Raw genomic sequence first — 24,010 nt, forward strand, 5'->3', positions numbered from 1 at the left:
GCGAGACTGGAGCAACGCTGGAAGCGAGACTGGAGCAACGCTGGAAGCGAGACTGGAGCAACGCTGGAAGCGAGACTGGAGCAACGCTGGAAGCGAGACTGGAGCAACTCTGGAAGCGAGACTGGAGCAACGCTGGAAGCTGGAAGCGAGACTGGAGCAACGCTGGAAGCGAGACTGGAACAACGCTGGAAGCGAGACTGGAGCAACGCTGGAAGCGAGACTGGAGCAACGCTGGAAGCGAGACTGGAGCAACTCTGGAAGCGAGACTGGAGCAACGCTGGAAGCTGGAAGCGAGACTGGAGCAACGCTGGAAGCGAGACTGGAACAACGCTGGAAGCGAGACTGGAACAACGCTGGAAGCTGGAAGTGAGACTGGAACAACGCTGGAAGCGAGACTGGAACAACGCTGGAAGCGAGACTGGAACAACGCTGGAAGCGAGACTGGAACAACTCTGGAAGCGAGACTGGAACAACTCTGGAAGCGAGACTGGAACAACGCTGGAAGCGAGACTGGAACAACGCTGGAAGCGAGACTGGAACAACGCTGGAAGCGAGACTGGAACAACGCTGGAAGCGAGACTGGAACAACGCTGGAAGCGAGACTGGAACAACGCTGGAAGCGAGACTGGAACAACGCTGGAAGCGAGACTGGAACAACGCTGGAAGCGAGACTGGAACAACGCTGGAAGCGAGACTGAAGCAACGCTGGAAGCGAGACTGGAGCAACGCTGGAAGCGAGACTGGAACAACGCTGGAAGCGAGACTGGAACAACGCTGGAAGCGAGACTGGAACAACGCTGGAAGCGAGACTGGAACAACGCTGGAAGCGAGACTGGAACAACGCTGGAAGCTGGAAGTGAGACTGGAACAACGCTGGAAGCGAGACTGGAACAACGCTGGAAGCGAGACTGGAACAACGCTGGAAGCGAGACTGGAACAACTCTGGAAGCGAGACTGGAACAACTCTGGAAGCGAGACTGGAACAACGCTGGAAGCGAGACTGGAACAACGCTGGAAGCGAGACTGGAACAACGCTGGAAGCGAGACTGGAACAACGCTGGAAGCGAGACTGGAACAACGCTGGAAGCGAGACTGGAACAACGCTGGAAGCGAGACTGGAACAACGCTGGAAGCGAGACTGGAACAACGCTGGAAGCGAGACTGGAACAACGCTGGAAGCGAGACTGAAGCAACGCTGGAAGCGAGACTGGAGCAACGCTGGAAGCGAGACTGGAGCAACGCTGGAAGCGAGACTGGAGCAACTCTGGAAGCGAGACTGGAGCAACGCTGGAAGCTGGAAGCGAGACTGGAGCAACGCTGGAAGCGAGACTGGAACAACGCTGGAAGCGAGACTGGAGCAACGCTGGAAGCGAGACTGGAGCAACGCTGGAAGCGAGACTGGAGCAACTCTGGAAGCGAGACTGGAGCAACGCTGGAAGCTGGAAGCGAGACTGGAGCAACGCTGGAAGCGAGACTGGAGCAACGCTGGAAGCGAGACTGGAACAACGCTGGAAGCGAGACTGGAACAACGCTGGAAGCTGGAAGTGAGACTGGAACAACGCTGGAAGCGAGACTGGAACAACGCTGGAAGCGAGACTGGAACAACGCTGGAAGCGAGACTGGAACAACTCTGGAAGCGAGACTGGAACAACTCTGGAAGCGAGACTGGAACAACGCTGGAAGCGAGACTGGAACAACGCTGGAAGCGAGACTGGAACAACGCTGGAAGCGAGACTGGAACAACGCTGGAAGCGAGACTGGAACAACGCTGGAAGCGAGACTGGAACAACGCTGGAAGCGAGACTGGAACAACGCTGGAAGCGAGACTGGAACAACGCTGGAAGCGAGACTGGAACAACTCTGGAAGCGAGACTGGAACAACGCTGGAAGCGAGACTGGAACAACGCTGGAAGCGAGACTGGAACAACGCTGGAAGCGAGACTGGAACAACGCTGGAAGCGAGACTGGAACAACGCTGGAAGCGAGACTGGAACAACGCTGGAAGCGAGACTGGAACAACGCTGGAAGCGAGACTGGAACAACGCTGGAAGCGAGACTGGAACAACGCTGGAAGCGAGACTGGAACAACGCTGGAAGCTGGAAGTGAGACTGGAGCAACGCTGGAAGCTGGAAGCGAGACTGGAACAACGCTGGAAGCTGGTGAAGAAGTCACTGTGGATCACGTAGAGCGACGTTGGTAGGCAATGAGAACTAGGAGTGATACTGGAACAACGCTGGAAACTGGAAGATACTGGAACAACGCTGGAAGCTGGAAGAGATACTGGAACAACGCTGGAAGCTGGAAGAGATACTGGAACAACGCTGGAAGCTGGAAGAGATACTGGAACAACGCTGGAAGCCAGTGATGGCTCACTGCAGGACACAGGATACAATGTAGGAACACTGCTGGAGTCAGGCTGCACAACAGGATGGTAACTGGAGCAGGGTCCCTTTAAGTAGAGCAAGGTCACGGGAGCTGGAATACCTGGAAGCACAAGTTGGAACATCCACAGACAGGAGAGACATGTATCACTAGGATAGACAACCAAAGCACTGACCATTAGGCAGCCTGGATGCAGGATATTTATACCAGCTGGGAAGCAGGTATTGGCTGAGCAATCAGGCAGAGTCCAGAGCACAGCAGATAGGCTGGAACGTGACATGTGATGAATCCAAACATGGCTGCATCCGTGTTTGAATCTGGAGGGAAAGTCTGTATGAACTTACATGTGGGAATCTAGTAATGGCGGCGGAGGCCGCAGAGGGCAGGAGACGCCATTCATTATGACAGGAGGGATTTACTGTGTAGTTGCCATGACAGCGCTGCTGGAATCCCGGAGGGGAGCCTGAGACAATGTTGTACAGTGCGCTGCACGCAGACAGCGCAGGTGGAATCCAGGCTTGGAGCGCTGGGAGAGACTCAGGAGATGTATGAGCCAATCATGAAGGTACCGCATATGAGCTGCACAATTATAATGGATAATGTTTGGGAAATTTACACCGCTATTCCGAGACATTTGTTGGCGTTTAATAAGAATAATTATGGGTGTTTTATTTATCTTGCCAGATAAAGGCAAAACAATGCGTCAGTCCATTTGGTATCTGACGTAGTGAGGAGGAGAAAGGATTGTAGGGGGATAAGAGCTTTGGGAATTATATCATGTTCATAAGATTCATTTGTCCCAAGTAAGAAAGGCACAGATGATGTCATCTCCCCAGGTCATGCTTTAAAACATCAATAACTGGAGCGATATTGAGTTTGTGTAAAGTGGATACGTTTTTGGTTGAGATGTGCGGGTTCAGATTTACTCAGTTCTTAACGCCAGTGCAGATTTATCTGGATTTTTCTTATTGGCTATCCATAACACGTGACATCTGAGAGCCAATAAGATGCCGTTTTCATATCCGGGTAAATCTGGGTAATTCTGTACACACACATCTCTAGTTTTTGGGGATTCCTGTACTTAAGAATGTAATAGAATTTCATGGCCAGGTTTTCTGTAAGTGCATAGCCCCCGAAGGGCAAATGACACAGGGGTTTAACAGTCCCGTGTTACATCTCAGCGGAACACTGACGCCCGGTTGTGTCACACATCACAATAGTGCCAGTGACATCACAGCAACACCGTCTGTTTATCAGTCCCGTGTTACATCTCAGCGGGACACTGACGCCCGGTTGTGTCACACATCACAATAGTGCCAGTGACATCACAGTAATGGCGTCTGTATATCAATCCCGTGTTACATCTCAGCGGTACACTGTGACGCCCGGTTGTGTCACACATCACAATAGTGCCAGTGACATCACAGCAACACAGTCTGTTTATCAGTCCCGTGTTACATCTCAGCGGGACACTGACGCCCGGTTGTGTCACACATCACAATAGTGCCAGTGACATCACAGTAATGGCGTCTGTTTATCAGTCCCGTGTTACATCTCAGCGGGACACTGTGACGCCCGGTTGCGTCACACATCACAATAGTGCCAGTGACATCACAGCAACACCGTCTGTTTATCAGTCCCGTGTTACATCTCAGCGGGACACTGACGCCCGGTTGTGTCACACATCACAATAGTGCCAGTGACATCACAGTAATGGCGTCTGTTTATCAGTCCCGTGTTACATCTCAGCGGGACACTGTGACGCCCGGTTGTGTCACACATCACAATAGTGCCAGTGACATCACAGCAACACCGTCTGTTTATCAGTCCCGTGTTACATCTCAGCGGGACACTGAGACGCCCGGTTGTGTCACACATCACAATAGTGCCAGTGACATCACAGCAACACCGTCTGTTTATCAGTCCCGTGTTACATCTCAGCGGGACACTGTGACGCCCGGTTGTGTCACACATCACAATAGTGCCAGTGACATCACAGCAACACCGTCTGTTTATCAGTCCCGTGTTACATCTCAGCGGGACACTGAGACGCCCGATTGGGTCACACATCACAATAGTGCCAGTGACATCACAGTAATGGCGTCTGTTTATCAGTCCAGTGTTACATCTCAGCGGGACACTGTGACGCCCGGTTGTGTCACACATCACAATAGTGCCAGTGACATCACAGCAACACCGTCTGTTTATCAGTCCCGTGTTACATCTCAGCGGGACACTGACGCCCGATTGGGTCACACATCACAATAGTGCCAGTGACATCACAGTAATGGCGTCTGTTTATCAGTCCAGTGTTACATCTCAGCGGGACACTGAGACGCCCGGTTGTGTCACACATCACAATAGTGCCAGTGACATCACAGCAACACCGTCTGTTTATCAGTCCCGTGTTACATCTCAGCGGGACACTGAGACGCCCGGTTGTGTCACACATCACAATAGTGCCAGTGACATCACAGCAACACCGTCTGTTTATCAGTCCAGTGTTACATCTCAGCGGGACACTGACGCCCGATTGGGTCACACATCACAATAGTGCCAGTGACATCACAGTAATGGCGTCTGTTTATCAGTCCCGTGTTACATCTCAGCGGGTAGCTGTTGGCAATGGAAGGTGGGGATGACTTAGAGCACAGGGGAGAGTCAGGGTAGCACTGAACAGTGTATTTTATACATCAATATAGGGGCTCAGTGGTCCTTTAGATAACAGTAAAAGGGAATCCTTGCACTAGAGAGGAAGACAGCAGCTTAAGCCCATAACTTTCTGCTTCTTCTACAGATGGGGCCTCTCTCATCTAGCCTTCTCTGCTGCACCTAGGTGCACCACAGTTTATTAGCATAAGCCTTTCATCTATTGTTTGGTGAAGAGTCTCTCCGGCCATAGGAAGAGGCAGGGAAATGGCACTTCACACGCTGCAGATGACACCCCGGCTCTGGTGCCCTCAGATGACACGTCTGCACCTGCTCCGCTTCCAGCCAGTCTTCCAGAGATTTTGCCTGGTTACAGTAACAAGGTCAGGGCTGTACGGGAGAACGTGTATATACCGCATTGCTAGGCAACGCTCGCTAAACCTTCTTGAATTTCCTTCTTTCTGCAAGGTTCAGCTCAGGCTCTGCAGTGCTAGCAATGTTCCTGATACTGCAGGGGAGCGGGGTGACCCTCTGGCACAGCGGGCTCGCTGTTCTTGTCAGTCTGTGCCACTCTGGGCAGCCGTCACACAGGTGTAACCAGCAGAGCTTGCACAGTACACACAGCACAATGTATCACGCCAGGCTTCCCGGTCATATAAAGCTGGTATGTTATGTCAGACACAGAAATGGGATTTATCAATTATCCTGATGCAAACGGTTTATTATTGTACAGTTATCCAGCGCCCAGTATCGTGTAATAGCGTCCGTCTAGTCTTCTTCCTTCTCGCCGTAATTCATGGCCAATTCAAAGTCTTTGTAGCACACGAGGCCGTCAGAGTCCCGGTCCACTTCCCTGGGGGAGAGACGCAGAACGAGCATTAATGTGGGCCAGTCATTGTAAGACCTGACTGCAGTATACAGTAATTACTGTGCACGGAACATTCCGGAAAAGACCCAGCGGGAAACATGTGCCACGTGGTCGCCATCCTGCCCCTCCTGTTATCTGCCTGCAGGAAAAGGGTAATTATCTGTGGGGGATGCAGTCAGACAGGATGGCGGCGGTCATGTGACCGACACCGCAATCCTGACACCACCCGGAATCCCAGCGCCGGACGCCGACATCCCACAGGTAAGTAATGGGGTGACTGTTAGGGCCAAGTGGGGGGAGAGGGTAGGGTGGTGTTACCAATACCGCCACACCCCAAGTCTTAGCCCTAGGCACCCCCCTATCTTAGCCCTAGCCGCCACCCCAGGCAGGTTAGGGTTACGGTAGGGGACGGATAAAATAATGACCCTGTCCGCATATTGATTGTCGGGATGCCGGTGTTGGTCAAGTGACCGTCGGCGTCTTGTATCACGCCCATTTGTGGGCTGGGTCTGCCCTGTGGGTTGAATGCACTCGCTCAGTCTTGGAAGGTGTTTAATGCTGCAAGAAATCCACCCAATCCGGGTATTATCAGACAGGCTGCAGTAATTATTATTATTATCCAGTGTAAATGTATCACAGCGCCAGTTCCCATGTTTTCCATTCCTGGCCATTAATAAATACGCTGCGGTTCTGGCATTCTGGAAGCTGCGCCTGACTGAGCTTACATGCGACTCCCCCCGTAGGATAGATATCACTGAGGTGACACACAGGTCCATTGGAAGCAGCGTATAATTAGGGCGCTCAGTAAGCCGCACTCAGCGTCATGTATTTGGGCAGAATCAGTTCCCCTGACACACACTCAAAATTATTTTATTTTTTTTTCAAAAAGGATCAGAAAATGCGACTTTACTTTTCCACACGGATTTTGAAGTGAACTTGAAAAAATAAAACTAGGAGCAACCTTTTCCTATGACTCAGCTACCGCACCTCGCTAATAATCACCATATATCACCATGACGTTACTTTGTCACATGCACCTGAAAATCCTGCATCCTACCAGTAGGGAAACACTAAGGCCAATATTTACTAAAAAATCGAGTTTGTCCGATTTGTGTTTTTTTTTCTAAGTCCCAACACGGGAATTCACTAAGCACAAATCTCGGCAGTGTTTGGACTATTCGTAATGGTTTGAATGACAAAGTTCAGAAATACGAATGAATAGACCATCGGTCAAACGCGGCTGTTATTTCATACAACACGGGTATTCACTATTCATTCGTATTTGGGTGTTAGTCTCTGAGTGCTCAAGTCAGGGACGGATCTAGACTTTTCTTTAGGGGGGGCGGTTTTCTGTTTAATCTTGACTCCTCCCTCTACAGTCCCAACTCCTCCCATCTGCAGTCCTAACTCCTCCTCTCTCAATTCTGACTGAACTTTTTGAGTGAGACTGAGATAGAGCTTTGTGATTGTTCTATCTACATGTGACTGTGCTATGAGGTAATTGCCCTAGTAGGCACACACCAGCAAGTGAGGGGCAAATGCTCTGTAAGCCTTGCTCTCCTGTGCTGCTGTGGTATAAGCTGCAGCACATCGTTCTGCCTAAGACTCTCCCAGGAGAGCTCTCTTCTGCTCAAAAGTGGGCGTGGCTATGACTGTGTTAGGGGGGGGGGGCGGTCGCCCCCTTCGCCCGCCCCCCCCCCCCCCCCCCCCCCCTAGATCCGGCCCTGGCTCAAGTGCGGGTGTATTTTTTTGCGATTTGTTAAAAAAAGCAGCAAAAAAAGAGACCTGCTTTTTCCAGGCGAGTTTGGATAACCATGCACGGATCAGTGAGATCTGTGCATGGTTGTATATGGGAAAGGGTCTGTTTACTGTAAAAACTTGTAAAAAAAATTGTGTGGGGTTCCCCCTCCTAAGCATAACCAGCCTCGGCCTCTTTGAGCCGGTCCTGGTTGAAAAAATATGGGTAAAAAATTGACAGGGATTCCCCCATATTTGATCAACCAGCACCGGGCTCTGCGCCTGGTCCTGGTGCAAAAAATACGGGGGACAAAAAGCGTAGGGGTCCCCCGTATTTTTTGAACCAGCACCGGGCTCCACTAGTCAGAGATAATACCACAGCCGGGGGACACTTTTATATAGGTCCCTGCGGCCCTGGCATTAAATCACTAACTAGTCACCCCTGGACGGGGTACCCTGGAGGAGTGGGGACCCCTTAAATCAAGGGGTCCCCCCCCTCCAGCCACCCAAGGGCCAGGGGTGAAGCCCGAGGCTGTCCCCCCCATCCATGGGCTGAGGATGGGTGGCTGATAGCCAAGTGTAAAATAAAAGAATATTGTTTTTTTGCACAAGAACTACAAGTCCCTGCAAGCCTCCCTCGCAAGCTGGTACTTGGAGAACCACAAGTACCAGCATGCGGGGATTAAACGGGCCCGCTGGTACCTATAGTTCTTCTGTAAAAAAAATACCCAAATAAAAACAGGACACACACACCTTGAAAGTACAACTTTATTACATACATTCCGACACACACATACTTACCTATGTTCAGATGCCGACTCGGCCCACGTCTCGACGTCGATTCCAGGGTACCTGAAAATAAAATTATACTCACCTAAATCCAGTGTGTCGTGTCCTTTTTTTATGATCCACGTACTTGGCAAAAAAACAAACCGCATACCCGATCCACGCACTGAAAGGGGTCCCATGTTTACACATGGGACACCTTTCCCCGTCTGCCGGGACCCTGAGGTTACTCGCGGTCAACTGCTGACCGCAAAGTTCCCATCATTGGATACAATGGTGCGCCTATGCGCTATATTGTATCTTCACTGCACAGCCTCAATCACACTACAGGAGGTCACAGCCAATCAGGAGGGTGCCACGACGTGGCGCTCCCTGATTGACTCCTGTCAGAGAGAGTCCCTTCAGCCAAACAGGTCATACAGGCACGAGGAGGCCACAGACACTACTGAGCCTCATTTTGACTTGTTTTAAGGACATTACATCAAAGTTGGATCAGCCTGTAGTGTGTTTTTCCACTTTAATTTTGAGGGTGATTCCAAATCCAGACCTCCATGGGTTAATAAATTTGATTTCCATTGATCATTTTTGTGTGATTTTGTTGTCAGCACATTCAACTATGTAAAGAACAAAGTATTTAATAAGAATATGTCATTCATTCAGATCTAGGATGTGTTATTTTAATGTTCCCTTTATTTTTTTGAGCAGTGTATATATATATATATATATATATATATATATATATATATATGTATGTATATATATATAGATAGATAGATAGATAGATAGATAGATAGATAGATAGATATAGAGGAAGAAACAGCAGAGCGCCTATAGTGTAGTATCCTTTAAAACAGTTTTTGTCTCACGCAAGAATAATATTGCGTACCGGATTACGGCTTGACACAATGCCTATCGATCCCCTGGTCTTTTAGTCCACGTCTCTGTCGGAATCTAGATAGAGTCAGGAGACAGGGAATCGCTATAAAGCGTAGTAAATACTCAGTAAATAGGGTTAAATTTTACATCTCACGTAAAATTACATGCGTACCAGATAAAGTAATAATTTGTGCATATCAGTATTGGTACTTGTATCCTGGTCCTCATCAAAGGGTGGTGGTCATACGGAAGCCCTGTACTGAACCAAGGCCTTCTGATCCTATGGAGTCAGTTGGGACAATGCATCAACACCTGTAGAGTTCTGTTGTCCCACAAAAAAGAAGCCCTTCGGATGATCACAATCTAAGCAGATGATACCGCTATACGGTCGGTATCATCTGCTGGGACTGTGATCATCCGACAGGGCTTCTTTTTTGTGGGACAACAGAACTCTACAGGTGTTGATGCATTGGGGTATATTTACTAAAATTCGTATTTTTCAGAATGAGGTTAAAGATTAAACACGAATGACATTGAAAGTGTAAAGTTGCAACTTTTTGAATTTATTACGACTAATTTACTAAGCGGTCGTATTTTTCAATTTCATGTTTTCCGATGTCATTCGTAGTTTTGTAAGGTAGAATGCGGCCGATTTAGTGGTTTTGCGGCCATGTTATGATGTTTTTTTACGACTGCGTCACATTTTAGTCACGGCAGTGTTTGTCCGTTCACATCCGCGTTTTTCTTAGAAGTTTTGTTTTTGTCACTCGTCTGTGATTGGTTTGATTCGTGATGGAGGAGTGTCTGTGCTCATTACTATAAAAACGCCCCAAACCATCAGCACCTCGTGGGTTTAGTTAGTGGAGAGGAGAGAGGAAGGTGTGTTAGGAGTTGGTGAGTTTTTTGGAGTTTGAGGAGGATTTGAGGAGGTTATTTGCGATTGTTGAGTGCTGTACTGTGTGTGTAAGTAGTCTTGTCATACTAGTTGTGTAGTTATTTAAAAGTTTGTCTACTTTGTCATTGTTTTTTATTTAACGTCTATTGTCATTGTTTGTGAGTGAGTGTGTGAGTGAGTGAGTGAGTGTGTGTGTGTGTGTGTTTGGTGTGTGGTGTGTAGTGGTAGTGGAGGAGGTTGTTTACTGTTTTTTTTTCTCAGTGTTATTTGTTGTTTGTCCTGATTATGTCCCAGTCAGAGGTGAGTGTGGTGGAGGAGGTGAGTGAGAGGGAGGAGGTGAGTGAGGTGGAGGAGGTGAATGAGAGGGAGGAGGTGAATGAGAGGGAGGAGGTGAGTGAGGTGGAGGAGGTGAGTGAGGTGGAGGAGGTGAATGAGAGGGAGGAGGTGAGTGAGAGGGAGGAGGTGAGTGAGGTGGAGGAGGTGAGTGAGGAGGAGGGGGTGGCTGCTGCTGCGGGCTCCAGTGATAGTGATGGTGTTGTGGCTCCGCAGCTACGCACCACTACAAAGACTGGCCGCAATGTAGAATTCAGCTACGCTGAAAATATGGCTTTGGTGCGGGAGCTGATGAGGCATCATCGGCAGTTGTTTGGCCAAGATGCTGCAAAGGTGTCGTCACGCAGGAAGTCTGTTCTGTGGGGGAAGGTCATTGCGGCTGTGAATAGTGAGGGTGTGGTGAGGCGGACCGAGGACACGTGTCATAAGCGTTTTTACGACATAAAGCGCCGTGTCAAGGCGAAGATGGCCAAGGAGGCTAAATCAGCCCGCCAAACCGGGGGTGGACACCCCTTCCGTGCATCTTATCGTGATTGGGAGGAGCCTGTGCGTGCACTCATTCCGCCAGAAGTGGTTGGGGCGACTCATGTCCGGGATTCTGACCGCCCAAGGCAGGATGGTGAGTTTGATTGTTAAAATTAAAAATGTAATCATCTGTGTTTTGTCCTTTGTTGTCTGAAATTTCTACAAGCTAATTGTGATTGTCAGTTTGTTAATTCTTCTAATGTGTTGGTGATGTAGTGCAGGCCTGGCCAACCTGTGGCTCTCCAGGTGTAGCCAAACTACAAGTCCCATCATGCCTTGCTTCAGTTTTGCTATTAGTGAATGCTAAAACTGTGGCAGGGCATGCTGGGATGTGTAGTTTTACTACATCTTGAGAGCCACAGGTTGGACAGGACTGATGTAGTGTTAATATCAATTATGTATATTTGTATCCTTTGTATAGTTATTTCCCTCTGGTTGCCTTGGCCTTTTCCTGGTGTTTTATATCAGTAGTAAATCTTTGTCGGTGTGTTTTAAAGAAGTGTGATGAATATGTTTTATGGAAAGAGTTTTTTTATAAAGATTTCATAGGATTTATGTTTATTGTGTGTTGTTCTGGCTTGTCCTTTGTGTGTTTGATGTGTTTTTCATGCATATTTTTTTTTTCAGTTTACATTTTTGTGCAGATATTTGTGGCTAGTGTTTTCTTGTTTGGTTTTTAAATTGGTACCTTAGCGTGCAATATTGTGGTTGTGTCAAGCTATGTCGTTTGGATTTTAACCATTATAATATTGTGCATTATTTGCCTTTGTGTATGGATTATTTGTTGAAATTGTTTCTTATTTAAAGTATACACACCCAATGAAGTCAGGCAGAAAAGCATAAGCATCGTTTAGTTTACTTATCATCAGGTTCAACATATGTTTACATCACAATAAGGATTTTGCAAAAACATTGATAAAAAATAGTATGTTGATAAGGTCATTCTTCATATTTTTTCAGTACGAAAGAGAAGCAGCACAGCCAGGCCACATCCAACACTGCCAAGTGATGCAGATGGTGGGAATGCAGGTAAGATTTAACTGTAAACACATATTCTTCAAATACATAGAAACACAAAATGTTAATGTTTCTCTTATCACATAGGTTCTTCTTCTGCAAACCCCCCTCCACTGAGGCGGCCAACACAGGGCTCGGTGACTGTGCCTAGGAGGCCAACCAAGAGACGCCGTCTTGAGGCTGAATCAGCAGCACCATCATCACCACCCCAACGGCACATCTCCGCAGTGTCGTCCCTGCCACCACAAGCAATTTTGGCCAGTCCACAAAGCGAGGATCCACAATCACCTCAGCTGTCTGGTGAGTAAACATAAAAGTTAATTGTAAAAAATTTCATAAACAGTGTGGTCGATGAATTAACCTGGATAAGGCATAATGAAGTGATAAACCAGTGATATGTGCAAGGTGATAAAGGCAGAAGCAAAACAGATCCTAACAGTTAAATTACAGATTGGAGCTGTTTGGCTGGTGCCTTTATCACCTTGCACATATCACTGGTTTATCACTTCCTTATGCCTTCTCCAGGTTACTTCATCTGCACCACTGTTTGTGTACAGCCAAAAATAATGTATTATAAATAAAATATCATCCTTGTAATAATCACAAACTAGCACATGTGGTATACGTTATTTTTGTGGTTACATTTTCAGATGTGATGTTGGCCATAGCAACCAATTTAGATTTATATTTAATTTGCAAGAAACAGCAACATAAATGTAATCTATAATCCAATTGTTTTGCATGGCCAACATCACCTGTTCTAAACATAGGCCACCTTAAGACATTTACATGCATTTTTAACGAATATTTTGTGTTTTACTTTATTTGTCAAATTTTTGCACAGAACACTGACTGCCAAGAACAATGTATGAGTGTTTTGCTAAACACATGTAATGTATTGTGTGTGTTTAACAAAAGGAAGGTTCATACACAATCTGTAAATGCAGTAATTTAAAATTGTTAGTGTTCAAACATAGTATCTGAGGTTGAAAAAAGACAATTGTCCATCGAGTTCTTCGTGTTCGCACATTAATTATGGCTCAGAGTCTGACAATTCCCTAAATCATTTTTCAACTGAGTATGGAACGTTAGAAGCCACATAGGTCTACAAAAAGGTGAGCTACATAGTTAATTTTAGGCCACAATCTCTGTATCATTTACAACATGAATATTATTAAGTAAGGCATGTTGACATAAAGCAATAAAAAGAACAATGCAAAATATTGACTAAATAGTGGCTGGATTCAACCCCATACAGAACCACCCATCATGGACGAGGACGCCCAGCAGGAAAGTGACCAGCAGGATACCTACACACTACACCTGCAGCCCATCGATCCTACCCAGCCAACCACGCAGCAGGACATAACCCAATCACCCCAAACATCCCACAGCCCCCAATTGAGGCCAACACCACCCCAGCAACAAATGGCCCCAGAGTTTTGGAGCAGTTGGGCCACACAAAAGGCACAACACTATGCCTGCCTGAACACCCACACCCAATACCTTGCCAGTCTGCCCCATCATCTGCCTCGCCTCAGTCGGAACTCAGGCAGACTGATAGTTCAGGTTGGCAGAATTGCCAATTCAATGGAGCAAATGAGGGCAGACAACAGTCAAATGCAAGCCAATTTACTCCGAATCATGGATGAACAACAGCGGCAGCAACAAGCCCTCATACAAATTATCCAACACAACCAACTGATAAACGAAAACCTCTCCCAAATTATTGCCAATAACACTGCCGCAAATACACAACTGACTGCAAGCATACACAACCTGAGCCAAAGCATTAATGTGTTGGCATCCCAACAAATCAGCTCAAGCTCGGGAACTACCACACCAAGCCAGACCCCAGTTACCTCCCCTGTTAGACGCTCCAGCAGAACACGGACCAATGAACCAGGCCAATCCTCTGCACCCAGCACACACACAAAAAAAAAAAAATGAAGGCTGCAGCAAATCGTGGTTTACCAATAAAGTTTTGGCAATTGTTACACCAAAAATGCCTGTGTTCAAGCAAATAATTTTCAAACACGCAATATGTGTATGGTTTAATGTGCTAATGAGTGACAGTGTAAGTTATTCAAATTAAAATATAACTTTAAAGAACAGTATAAATAACAAACACTAACGCAACACAAACAACATTCACACCTACAATACATTTTAGAAAAGTGGTTAGGCAAGGTTATTTATAACTAAATAATACTTACCGTTAAAATAACGCCGAATCACTTCTTGCCTTACCTGCCTCCCTACATCTGTACTCACACTGTCACCAGATGTATCTAACTCACCTACTTGCTGGCTGTTTTCTTCATCACCAACATGTGGCAGATGTTGGCGCAAACACATGTTATGAAGAAAACAGCAGCAGAACACAATCCTAGTCACCTTTGAGGGACTATACAACAAAAGCCCAGCAGACTTATCCAGACACCGAAACCTAGATTTCAGCACCCCAAAACATCTTTCTATCACATTCTGCGTAGACTTATGTGCATTATTATAATTGTGTTCAGCAGGAGAATCAGGTTGGGACAATGGAGTAAGGAGCCAAGAGTAGCAGCCATAACCACCATCACCTGAAAGACAGATATAGGCAACATTAGGACATGTGGATTATGGTAAATAACATACAAAAATCAGGAGGTTGAAGTTACCACACATACACACAACACACTTGGAACATACCCAGCAGCCAGCCATCAGGCATTTGTCCGTCCTCAAACTTATCGAAGAGGGATGACTGACTGAGGATGAAGGAGTCATGGCAGCCGCCAGGGTAACCTGCAACCACACTCATAATTTTTAGATTTGCATCACAAACCACCTGGACATTAGTGGATTGGCCCATATGTCTATTTGTATAAATATATTGCCTGCCCCTAGGTGGTCTCAGCTCAACGTGTGTGCAATCTATGGCACCCAGCACATTGGGCATGCCAGCAAGCTCATAGAAAGCTACCCTGACTGCATGCCACTGCGACTCCTGGGTAGGGAAGCAGACAGAGGCATCTATGTGGGGTTCCAAGACATCCAAAACCTGAGTGGACATTACAAAATATAAGGTGAGTGTCATGATCTGTAAGCAATACAATACTGTGTTATAACACATAACAGAAGCAACACTTAGACATAGACGTGTATGTATGTTTCAACTCACCTGATTTAAATATTTTGAAAAGGTTGGCTGGGAGATACCAATTACATCACCAGTCACAGCCTGGAAGCTCCCAGTAGCCATAAAGTGCAACACAGCCAGGAGTTTGTGCAGGCCTGAGACAGAGCGAGAGCGTGCTGTCTCAGGGGCGAGGTCCAGTTTGACAAGGTCATACAGAGGGAAAATGTTGTTTCTATTTAGCCGGAACATCTGTATGACCTTATCATCTGCCAATGCGTTCAAGTTTAAACGCCCCCTAAAAAAACGAGGCCTGCGCAGCCTCCGCGGCACCTGTACAACCTGCTGACCATGTTCACTTACCTGGCCCTGGTTTATTGTAGCCTCATGGAGCAGTCTCAGGTAGCCCCCAGCAAACAAGAAATCTGTAGTACACACGGCAGCAGCCATTTCAGAGTGAGAGTTGCTCAAAATGTGCTTGGGTCCCTTTTAAAGGGCCAAAAATTCAGGTGTGACTAATGTATAATTGAAAACACATGTAAACACGCTTCTCAAAAGCAGGTCTACTTTTTTTTAGAACTTTTTTACGATTTGTATTTTTTCACGGCCGCAAATGCTTTTTCACAGTAGAGATTTCAAATACGAATGTTTAGTAAATGACAGTGTTCCATACCTAAACAACCACGTTTGACCGATGGTGTATTCATTCGTAATTTTTTTCTTGGACTTCCAAAAAAATACGAATGCCCTCATCACTGCCGTGATTTGAGTTTAGTAAATTCCCGAGATGACACTTTGAAGAAAAAACACCATCTCGGTCAAAATCGGGACCTTAGTAAATATACCCCATTGTCTCAACTGACTCCATAGGATCAGAAGGCTTTGGTTCAGTACAGGGCTTCCGTATGACCACCACCCTTTGATGAGGACCAGGATAAAAGTACCAATACTGATATGCACAAATTATTACTTTATCTGGTACGCATGTAATTTTACGTGAGATGTAAAATTTAACCCTATTTACTGAGTATTTACTACGCTATATAGCGATTCCCTGTCTCCTGACTCTATCTAGATTCCGACAGAGACGTGGACTAAAAGACCAGGGTATCGATAGGCATTGTGTCAAGCCGTAATCCAATACGCAATATTATTCTTGCGTGACAAAAACTGTTTTAAAGGATACTACACTATAGGCGCTCTGCTGTTTCTTCCTCTATTTTCAGATTCCCTTTTGGGCTACGCATACCTAGTGGCACTTTTTGAAGAACTGAGCAGCCACCCGTTAAAACGGGGAAAGTGTGGACTGTTTGGCAATTAAACCTAACACGAGTTTTGGAAGAACTCATTTATTGGACTGGTCATTTGACCAAATATACTTGTGACTTTAGATTGCACTTTTACAGTAAGGTACTTCGCATAATTTGGACAAGCACACTGATTTACTCATTTACTATATAATATATATATATATATATACATACATACATATATACACACACACACACACACACACACACACATACACATATATACACACACACATATATATATATATATATATATACACACACACACACACACACACACACACACACACACACACACACACACTTATGCATACATACACACACACATATATACATACATACATACATACATACATATATATATATCTATCCATGCAGAGGATCCGGCACTCCAACCATAAATATTGTAGATGCTCTGGTGCCTTCTTTGAGGGGGGACAACCCCGAAACGTTGATGATGTGATGATATATTAAAGCTTGGTTGCTTTATTTTTGCACTACTTACCACGTCTCTGAGTGCCGCTTCCTGTTTATTTGCTACATATATATATATATACACACACACACACATACACACACACAGTGATTGGAAAGTCGCAGTACACCCTTTTGTTTCAAAAACTGTGCAGGAAATGGGAAAACTGAATACTCTAGTAAGGTATGGGTGAGGTGGGCTATCTTTTAGGGTATGTACCGAACATGGGCGCCATCTTGAAATCGTCCATCTTGAATCTAAGTCAGTTTTTTCAAATGGAAAGGGGGTTGTGTAACATGTCAAACAACATCAGAATTTGCTATAAAGTTTAATGCTGCAAACAGATTTGACTTTGACAAAAGAGGAGAGAGTTGAGGTCATTTTGATGTCTGGAGAATGAAGTTTCTGTGTCATAGCTGCAGATTTTAACAACCGGCACCCAGAAAGATTTCCCATAACACTGTCAGGTGCCTAAATTCCAAATTCTGAGAAACTGGGACTGTGGCTGACAAAAAGTGCTACTGACGATACAACCTCAACAGTGGTATTGCCATCCTTCGTGAAGAGCCCAAAATGCAGCACATGACATTTGTCAGCAGAATGACCACAACTCTCTCCTCTTTTGTCAAAGCCATCTTCAGTTACCTGCAAGAAAAAAGTGTTGTAACTTTTGAACCATATCTGCTATTTCACATCTGTTTGCAGCAATAAACTTTTCAGCAAATTCTGACGCTGTTTGACATGTTACACGATCCCCTTTCTATTTGAAAAAACGGACTTAGATTCAAGATGGACGATTTCAAGATGGCGCTCATGTTTGGTACGTGCCCTAAAAGATAGCCCACCTTACACTTCCCTTACTGGAGTATTCAGTTTTCCCATTTCCTGAGTTTTTGAAACAAAAGGGTGTACTGCGACTTTTGAATCACCCTGTATATGTACAGTATATAATGTAACACGGGAATTTTAAATAATGACTCGCAGGCAGGTTTTCCGGTTACAACCACACTGTCTTTACTGGTATCAGACACTGTAGCGCATGAATGCATATTCTCTGGAACATTAGCAGCACGGATCCTCCTCCTGCCGCATGAATCTGATGATGGTGCTTCTCCAATAATCCTGAGTGCAGGCTGACTCTCTGCAGAGAACAATTACAGAGCAAAGTGTCACGCCCACTGGACAGCGACTACCATCCCTGTGCGCAGGAGATTCCATAGATAATACAGCACTGAGCTATGAGAGGATACTATCATCTAACCACGTTAGCAGGTAAGTATCTGGAAGCATCTTAAAGTGATTATACACTGGAGATAATAGACCTGAGAGGCTAATCATTTAATCCTCTAAGAAGTGTGATCCTGAAGATCCGATGCCTGTGACAGGCAGACGGAACCAGGGAGACATTAGCCGTGCATTCCTACATACACAGAAAGTTACAGCACACAAGCAGTAGGGGATCACTGCCACCCTATAGCCACACTGAGCCATCGCCAGAGCCACATTGAGCCACTGTCAGAGCCACAACGAGCCACCGCCAGAGCTACAGTCAGAGCCACACTGAGCCACCGCCAGAGCCACACTGGGCCACCGCCAGAGCCACACTGAGCCACGAGCCACCGCCAGAGCCACAATGAGCCACCGCTAGAGCCACTGCCGCATCCCCTCTCTGCAGCAGGTGAGAGGCATTTACCCTTATTCCACTACTATGACATATTTGTAATATGTACTTAATAACTTATTAATACAAACAAATTGGTCCGGATGGTGAGCCAGAGGCGATGTCGCACGCAAGTAAATAATATTTTTAGTAGATATGTGCGGTTCAGGCCTCCAGAAATCCAAATCCTCCTGAATTTTGTGTATCCGAACCCAACCCAACTCCAATCCGCATCTCCCGCGGAGATCCAAACCAGTCCCATTTAGAATCTTCCCAAAGTTCAGAATCTGAATTTCGGGAAACATAAATTATGATTTTAGCGGTTTTTATAGATTTAAAAAAAAATCAAAGATGATAAATTTTTTGCGTCTGTGCAAATGAATGAACATCGAACTTTGCACTATGTGCAGCAACTCCATCCACGTCTGAATAACGCCCTCTGTACATAATACTCTTCCCAATCCCGACTGAGGTTTTATTAATAAACCTGGCATTTTCTGCACAATGAGGACAGACACCAGTTTTAGAATTTAACCGATATGAGGACTAATGACATGCTTGATTCATTAATGTAGGCATGCTGGCGCTTGTAGTTCAATTACAGTTGAAGAACCAGGAGTTATCCAAATAAAAGTTTTTGGAACGGCTGATGAATGCTTCGGCTGTTATTGCGTATGTGGTATAACGTATCTGGGGAGGGAGAGGACATCCAGGGCGGCTGTGTGTCTCCTTCACCAGTGCCGGCTACCTACTAACAGAGGTTCTGTATACAGTGTGCACATACTCCCAGGGAGGACCTCGGCAGAGCAGGAAATGGTAAGGAGCAAGGGACCATGAGCCATACTGGTAACATGCACTGCAACTGTTTATGACGCCAGCTATCTGCTCCCTGCATTCCCATGTCTGGTGTGTCAGAGAACCACTGCCTGCTGCAGCAATCAGGAGAGTACGGTGCACATAAGCTGGGGGTACCAACAGATCAGACAGAGGCTCTGATCCTCGGGGTATTTATACGATCAGTGTGACCTCCAAACACGCTGAGCTAGTAATAACTGTGTGTGTACCTTCCTCTACGCCATCAGGAGGTCGGGCATCTGATATACTGCTCATAAGATGCGACCTCCCAATGCCACCGCTTGCAGGAGCGTTGTTAGCAATTTTTCATCCCAGCTTTAGTTAGTATAAGCTAGCAGTTCTCAAAGTGTCATAACACCTTAGTGTGTGCAGCTTACTGCTTGGTGTGCCACACACAGCAGCCGGATCCCACGAGAGTACGTCTTCAGAGTCCAGCCAATCAGCAGAGCTAGAGATGGAGAGCGATTTCCCGCTCCACTGACTGGATACAGGGCGCATCTGGGGTGGAGAGAGCGATTTCCCGCTCCACTGACTGGATACAGGGCGCATCTGGGGTGGAGAGAGCGATTTCCCGCTCCACTGACTGGATACAGGGCGCATCTGGGGTGGAGAGAGCGATTTCCCGCTCCACTGACTGGATACAGGGCGCATCTGGGGTGGAGAGAGCGATTTCCCGCTCCACTGACTGGATACAGGGTGCATCTGGGGTGGAGAGAGCGATTTTCCGCTCCACTGACTGGATACAGGGCGAATCTGGGGTGGAGAGAGCGATTTCCCGCTCCACTGACTGGATACAGGGCGAATCTGGGGTGGAGAGAGCGATTTCCCGCTCCACTGACTGGATACAGGGCGCATCTGGGGTGGAGAGAGCAATTTCCCGCTCCACTGACTGGATACAGGGCGCATCTGGGGTGGAGAGAGCGATTTCCCGCTCCACTGACTGGATACAGGGCGCATCTGGGGTGGAGAGAGCGATTTCCCGCTCCACTGACTGGATACAGGGCGCATCTGGGGTGGAGAGAGCGATTTCCCGCTCCACTGACTGGATACAGGGCGCATCTGGGGTGGAGAGAGCGATTTCCCGCTCCACTGACTGGATACAGGGCGCATCTGGGGTGGAGAGAGCGATTTCCCGCTCCACTGACTGGATACAGGGCGAATCTGGGGTGGAGAGAGCGATTTCCCGCTCCACTGACTGGATACAGGGCGAATCTGGGGTGGAGAGAGCGATTTCCCGCTCCACTGACTGGATACAGGGCGCATCTGGGGTGGAGAGAGCGATTTCCCGCTCCACTGACTGGATACAGGGCGCATCTGGGGTGGAGAGAGCGATTTCCCGCTCCACTGACTGGATACAGGGCGCATCTGGGGTGGAGAGAGCGATTTCCCGCTCCACTGACTGGATACAGGGCGCATCTGGGGTGGAGAGAGCAATTTCCCGCTCCACTGACTGGATACAGGGCGAATCTGGGGTGGAGAGAGCGATTTCCCGCTCCACTGACTGGATACAGGGCGCATCTGGGGTGGAGAGAGCAATTTCCCGCTCCACTGACTGGATACAGGGCGCATCTGGGGTGGAGAGAGCGATTTCCCGCTCCACTGACTGGATACAGGGCGCATCTGGGGTGGAGAGAGCGATTTCCCGCTCCACTGACTGGATACAGGGCGCATCTGGGGTGGAGAGAGCGATTTCCCGCTCCACTGACTGGATACAGGGCGCATCTGGGGTGGAGAGAGCGATTTCCCGCTCCACTGACTGGATACAGGGCGCATCTGGGGTGGAGAGAGCGATTTCCCGCTCCACTGACTGGATACAGGGCGCATCTGGGGTGGAGAGAGCGATTTTCCGCTCCACTGACTGGATACAGGGCGCATCTGGGGTGGAGAGAGCGATTTCCCGCTCCACTGACTGGATACAGGGCGCATCTGGGGTGGAGAGAGCGATTTCCCGCTCCACTGACTGGATACAGGGCGCATCTGGGGTGGAGAGAGCGATTTCCCGCTCCACTGACTGGATACAGGGCGCATCTGGGGTGGAGAGAGCGATTTCCCGCTCCACTGACTGGATACAGGGCGCATCTGGGGTGGAGAGAGCGATTTCCCGCTCCACTGACTGGATACAGGGCGCATCTGGGGTGGAGAGAGCGATTTCCCGCTCCACTGACTGGATACAGGGCGCATCTGGGGTGGAGAGAGCGATTTCCCGCTCCACTGACTGGATACAGGGCGCATCTGGGGTGGAGAGAGCGATTTTCCGCTCCACTGACTGGATACAGGGCGCATCTGGGGTGGAGAGAGCGATTTCCCGCTCCACTGACTGGATACAGGGCGCATCTGGGGTGGAGAGAGCGATTTCCCGCTCCACTGACTGGATACAGGGCGCATCTGGGGTGGAGAGAGCGATTTCCCGCTCCACTGACTGGATACAGGGCGCATCTGGGGTGGAGAGCGATTTCCCGCTCCACTGACTGGATACAGGGCGCATCTGGGGTGGAGAGAGCAATTTTCCGCTCCACTGACTGGATACAGGGCGAATCTGGGGTGGAGAGAGCGATTTCCCGCTCCACTGACTGGATACAGGGCGAATCTGGGGTGGAGAGAGCGATTTCCCGCTCCACTGACTGGATACAGGGCGCATCTGGGGTGGAGAGAGCGATTTCCCGCTCCACTGACTGGATACAGGGCGCATCTGGGGTGGAGAGAGCGATTTCCCGCTCCACTGACTGGATACAGGGCGCATCTGGGGTGGAGAGAGCGATTTCCCGCTCCACTGACTGGATACAGGGCGCATCTGGGGTGGAGAGAGCGATTTCCCGCTCCACTGACTGGATACAGGGCGCATCTGGGGTGGAGAGAGCGATTTCCCGCTCCACTGACTGGATACAGGGCGCATCTGGGGTGGAGAGAGCGATTTCCCGCTCCACTGACTGGATACAGGGCGCATCTGGGGTGGAGAGAGCGATTTCCCGCTCCACTGACTGGATACAGGGTGCATCTGGGGTGGAGAGAGCGATTTTCCGCTCCACTGACTGGATACAGGGCGCATCTGGGGTGGAGAGAGCGATTTTCCGCTCCACTGACTGGATACAGGGCGAATCTGGGGTGGAGAGAGCGATTTCCCACTCCACTGACTGGATACAGGGCGCATCTGGGGCGGAGAGAGCGATTTCCCGCTCCACTGACTGGATACAGGGCGCATCTGGGGAGAGAGCAATTTCCCGCTCCACTGACTGGATACAGGGCGCATCTGGGGTGGAGAGAGCGATTTTCCGCTCCACTGACTGGATACAGGGCGCATCTGGGGCGGAGAGAGCGATTTCCCACTCCACTGACTGGATACAGGGCGCATCTGGGGCGGAGAGAGCGATTTCCCGCTCCACTGACTGGATACAGGGCGCATCTGGGGAGAGAGCAATTTCCCGCTCCACTGACTGGATACAGGACGCATCTGGGGTGGAGAGAGCGATTTTCCGCTCCACTGACTGGATACAGGGCGCATCTGGGGTGGAGAGAGCGATTTCCCGCTCCACTGACTGGATACAGGGCGCATCTGGGGTGGAGAGAGCAATTTCCCGCTCCACTGACTGGATACAGGGCGCATCTGGGGGAGGTGGAGAGAGTGATTTCCTGCTCCACTGACTGGTCACGGTTTGGTGCACAAGGTTACCTGGGTCAGGTCATGACCAACATCCAGGGCCTGAGACTGTTGCATGGGATTTGGGTAGCAGTGAGAACTGCTTTTGATACGAGTTCAAGGTTATGAACCATGTAGTGGTAATGTACCGGACTGGTTACCGGCTAAAGATAGCTGAACTGGATACCAGCTGAGGAGATGCTGCTGGACCGGACTGGCTACCAACTGAGGATATGCAGGACCGGACTGGTTACCGGCTGGGGAATACAGCTGGCCGGACTGGATATCAACTGAGGATATGCAGGACCGGACTGGCTAGCGGCTGAGGAGATGCTGCTGGATCGGCTACCGGCTGAGATGTTGCTGGATCGGACTCACTACCGGCTGAGGAATACAACTGGACCGGACTGGTTACTGGCTGAAGAGATGCTGCTGGAGAGGGCTGGATACCGGCTGAGGAATACAGCTGCAATGGAATGGCTGAAGAGATGTTGATGGACAGGGCTGGCTACTGGTTGAGGAATACAGCTGGACCGGACTGGCTACTGGCTGAGGAATACAGCTGGACCGGACTGGCTACTGGCTGAAAAGATGCTGCTGGACAGGGCTGGCTACCAGCTGAGGAATACAGCTGGACCGGACTGGCTACCGGCTGAGGAATACAGCTGGACCGGACTGGCTGCCGGCTGAGGAATACAGCTGGACCGGACTGGCTGAGGAATATAGCTGGACCGGACTGACTGCCGGCTGAGGAATACAGCTGGACCGGACTGGCTACCGGCTGAGGAATACAGCTGGACCGGACTGGTTGCCGGCTGAGGAGATGCTGCTGGATCGGACTGGCTACCGGTTCAGTTATACAGATGGAACAGACTGGCTACCG

General features: G+C 48.4%; 1 protein-coding gene and 1 long non-coding RNA gene across 3 annotated transcripts in view; both read right to left on the reverse strand.

The window, feature by feature from the left end:
- Nucleotides 1-5,732: 5,732 nt before the first annotated feature.
- Nucleotides 5,733-24,010, reverse strand: part of EFCAB11 (EF-hand calcium binding domain 11) — a 63,750-nt gene continuing 45,472 nt past the window's right edge. Inside the window, exon 6 of one of the 2 annotated variants that reach the window (XM_063948628.1) lies at nucleotides 5,733-5,885. In XM_063948628.1, the coding sequence (XP_063804698.1) occupies nucleotides 5,801-5,885 (85 nt within the window). In that variant the 3' untranslated portion in view covers nucleotides 5,733-5,800. Of the gene's footprint in view, nucleotides 5,886-17,967; nucleotides 18,120-24,010 lie in introns of those variants that run through there. The other variant, XM_063948629.1, reaches the window with a different exon arrangement.
- LOC134981295 (uncharacterized) lies at nucleotides 11,907-15,373 on the reverse strand. The gene is made up of 3 exons (XR_010190532.1): nucleotides 14,767-15,373; nucleotides 14,286-14,657; nucleotides 11,907-12,366 (listed from the first exon to the last, which is right to left on the reverse strand). It is a non-coding gene; the product is annotated as an uncharacterized LOC134981295 (long non-coding RNA).

The sequence above is a fragment of the Pseudophryne corroboree genome, chromosome 12, assembly GCF_028390025.1.
Source record: "Pseudophryne corroboree isolate aPseCor3 chromosome 12, aPseCor3.hap2, whole genome shotgun sequence".
Taxonomy (NCBI): domain Eukaryota; kingdom Metazoa; phylum Chordata; class Amphibia; order Anura; family Myobatrachidae; genus Pseudophryne; species Pseudophryne corroboree.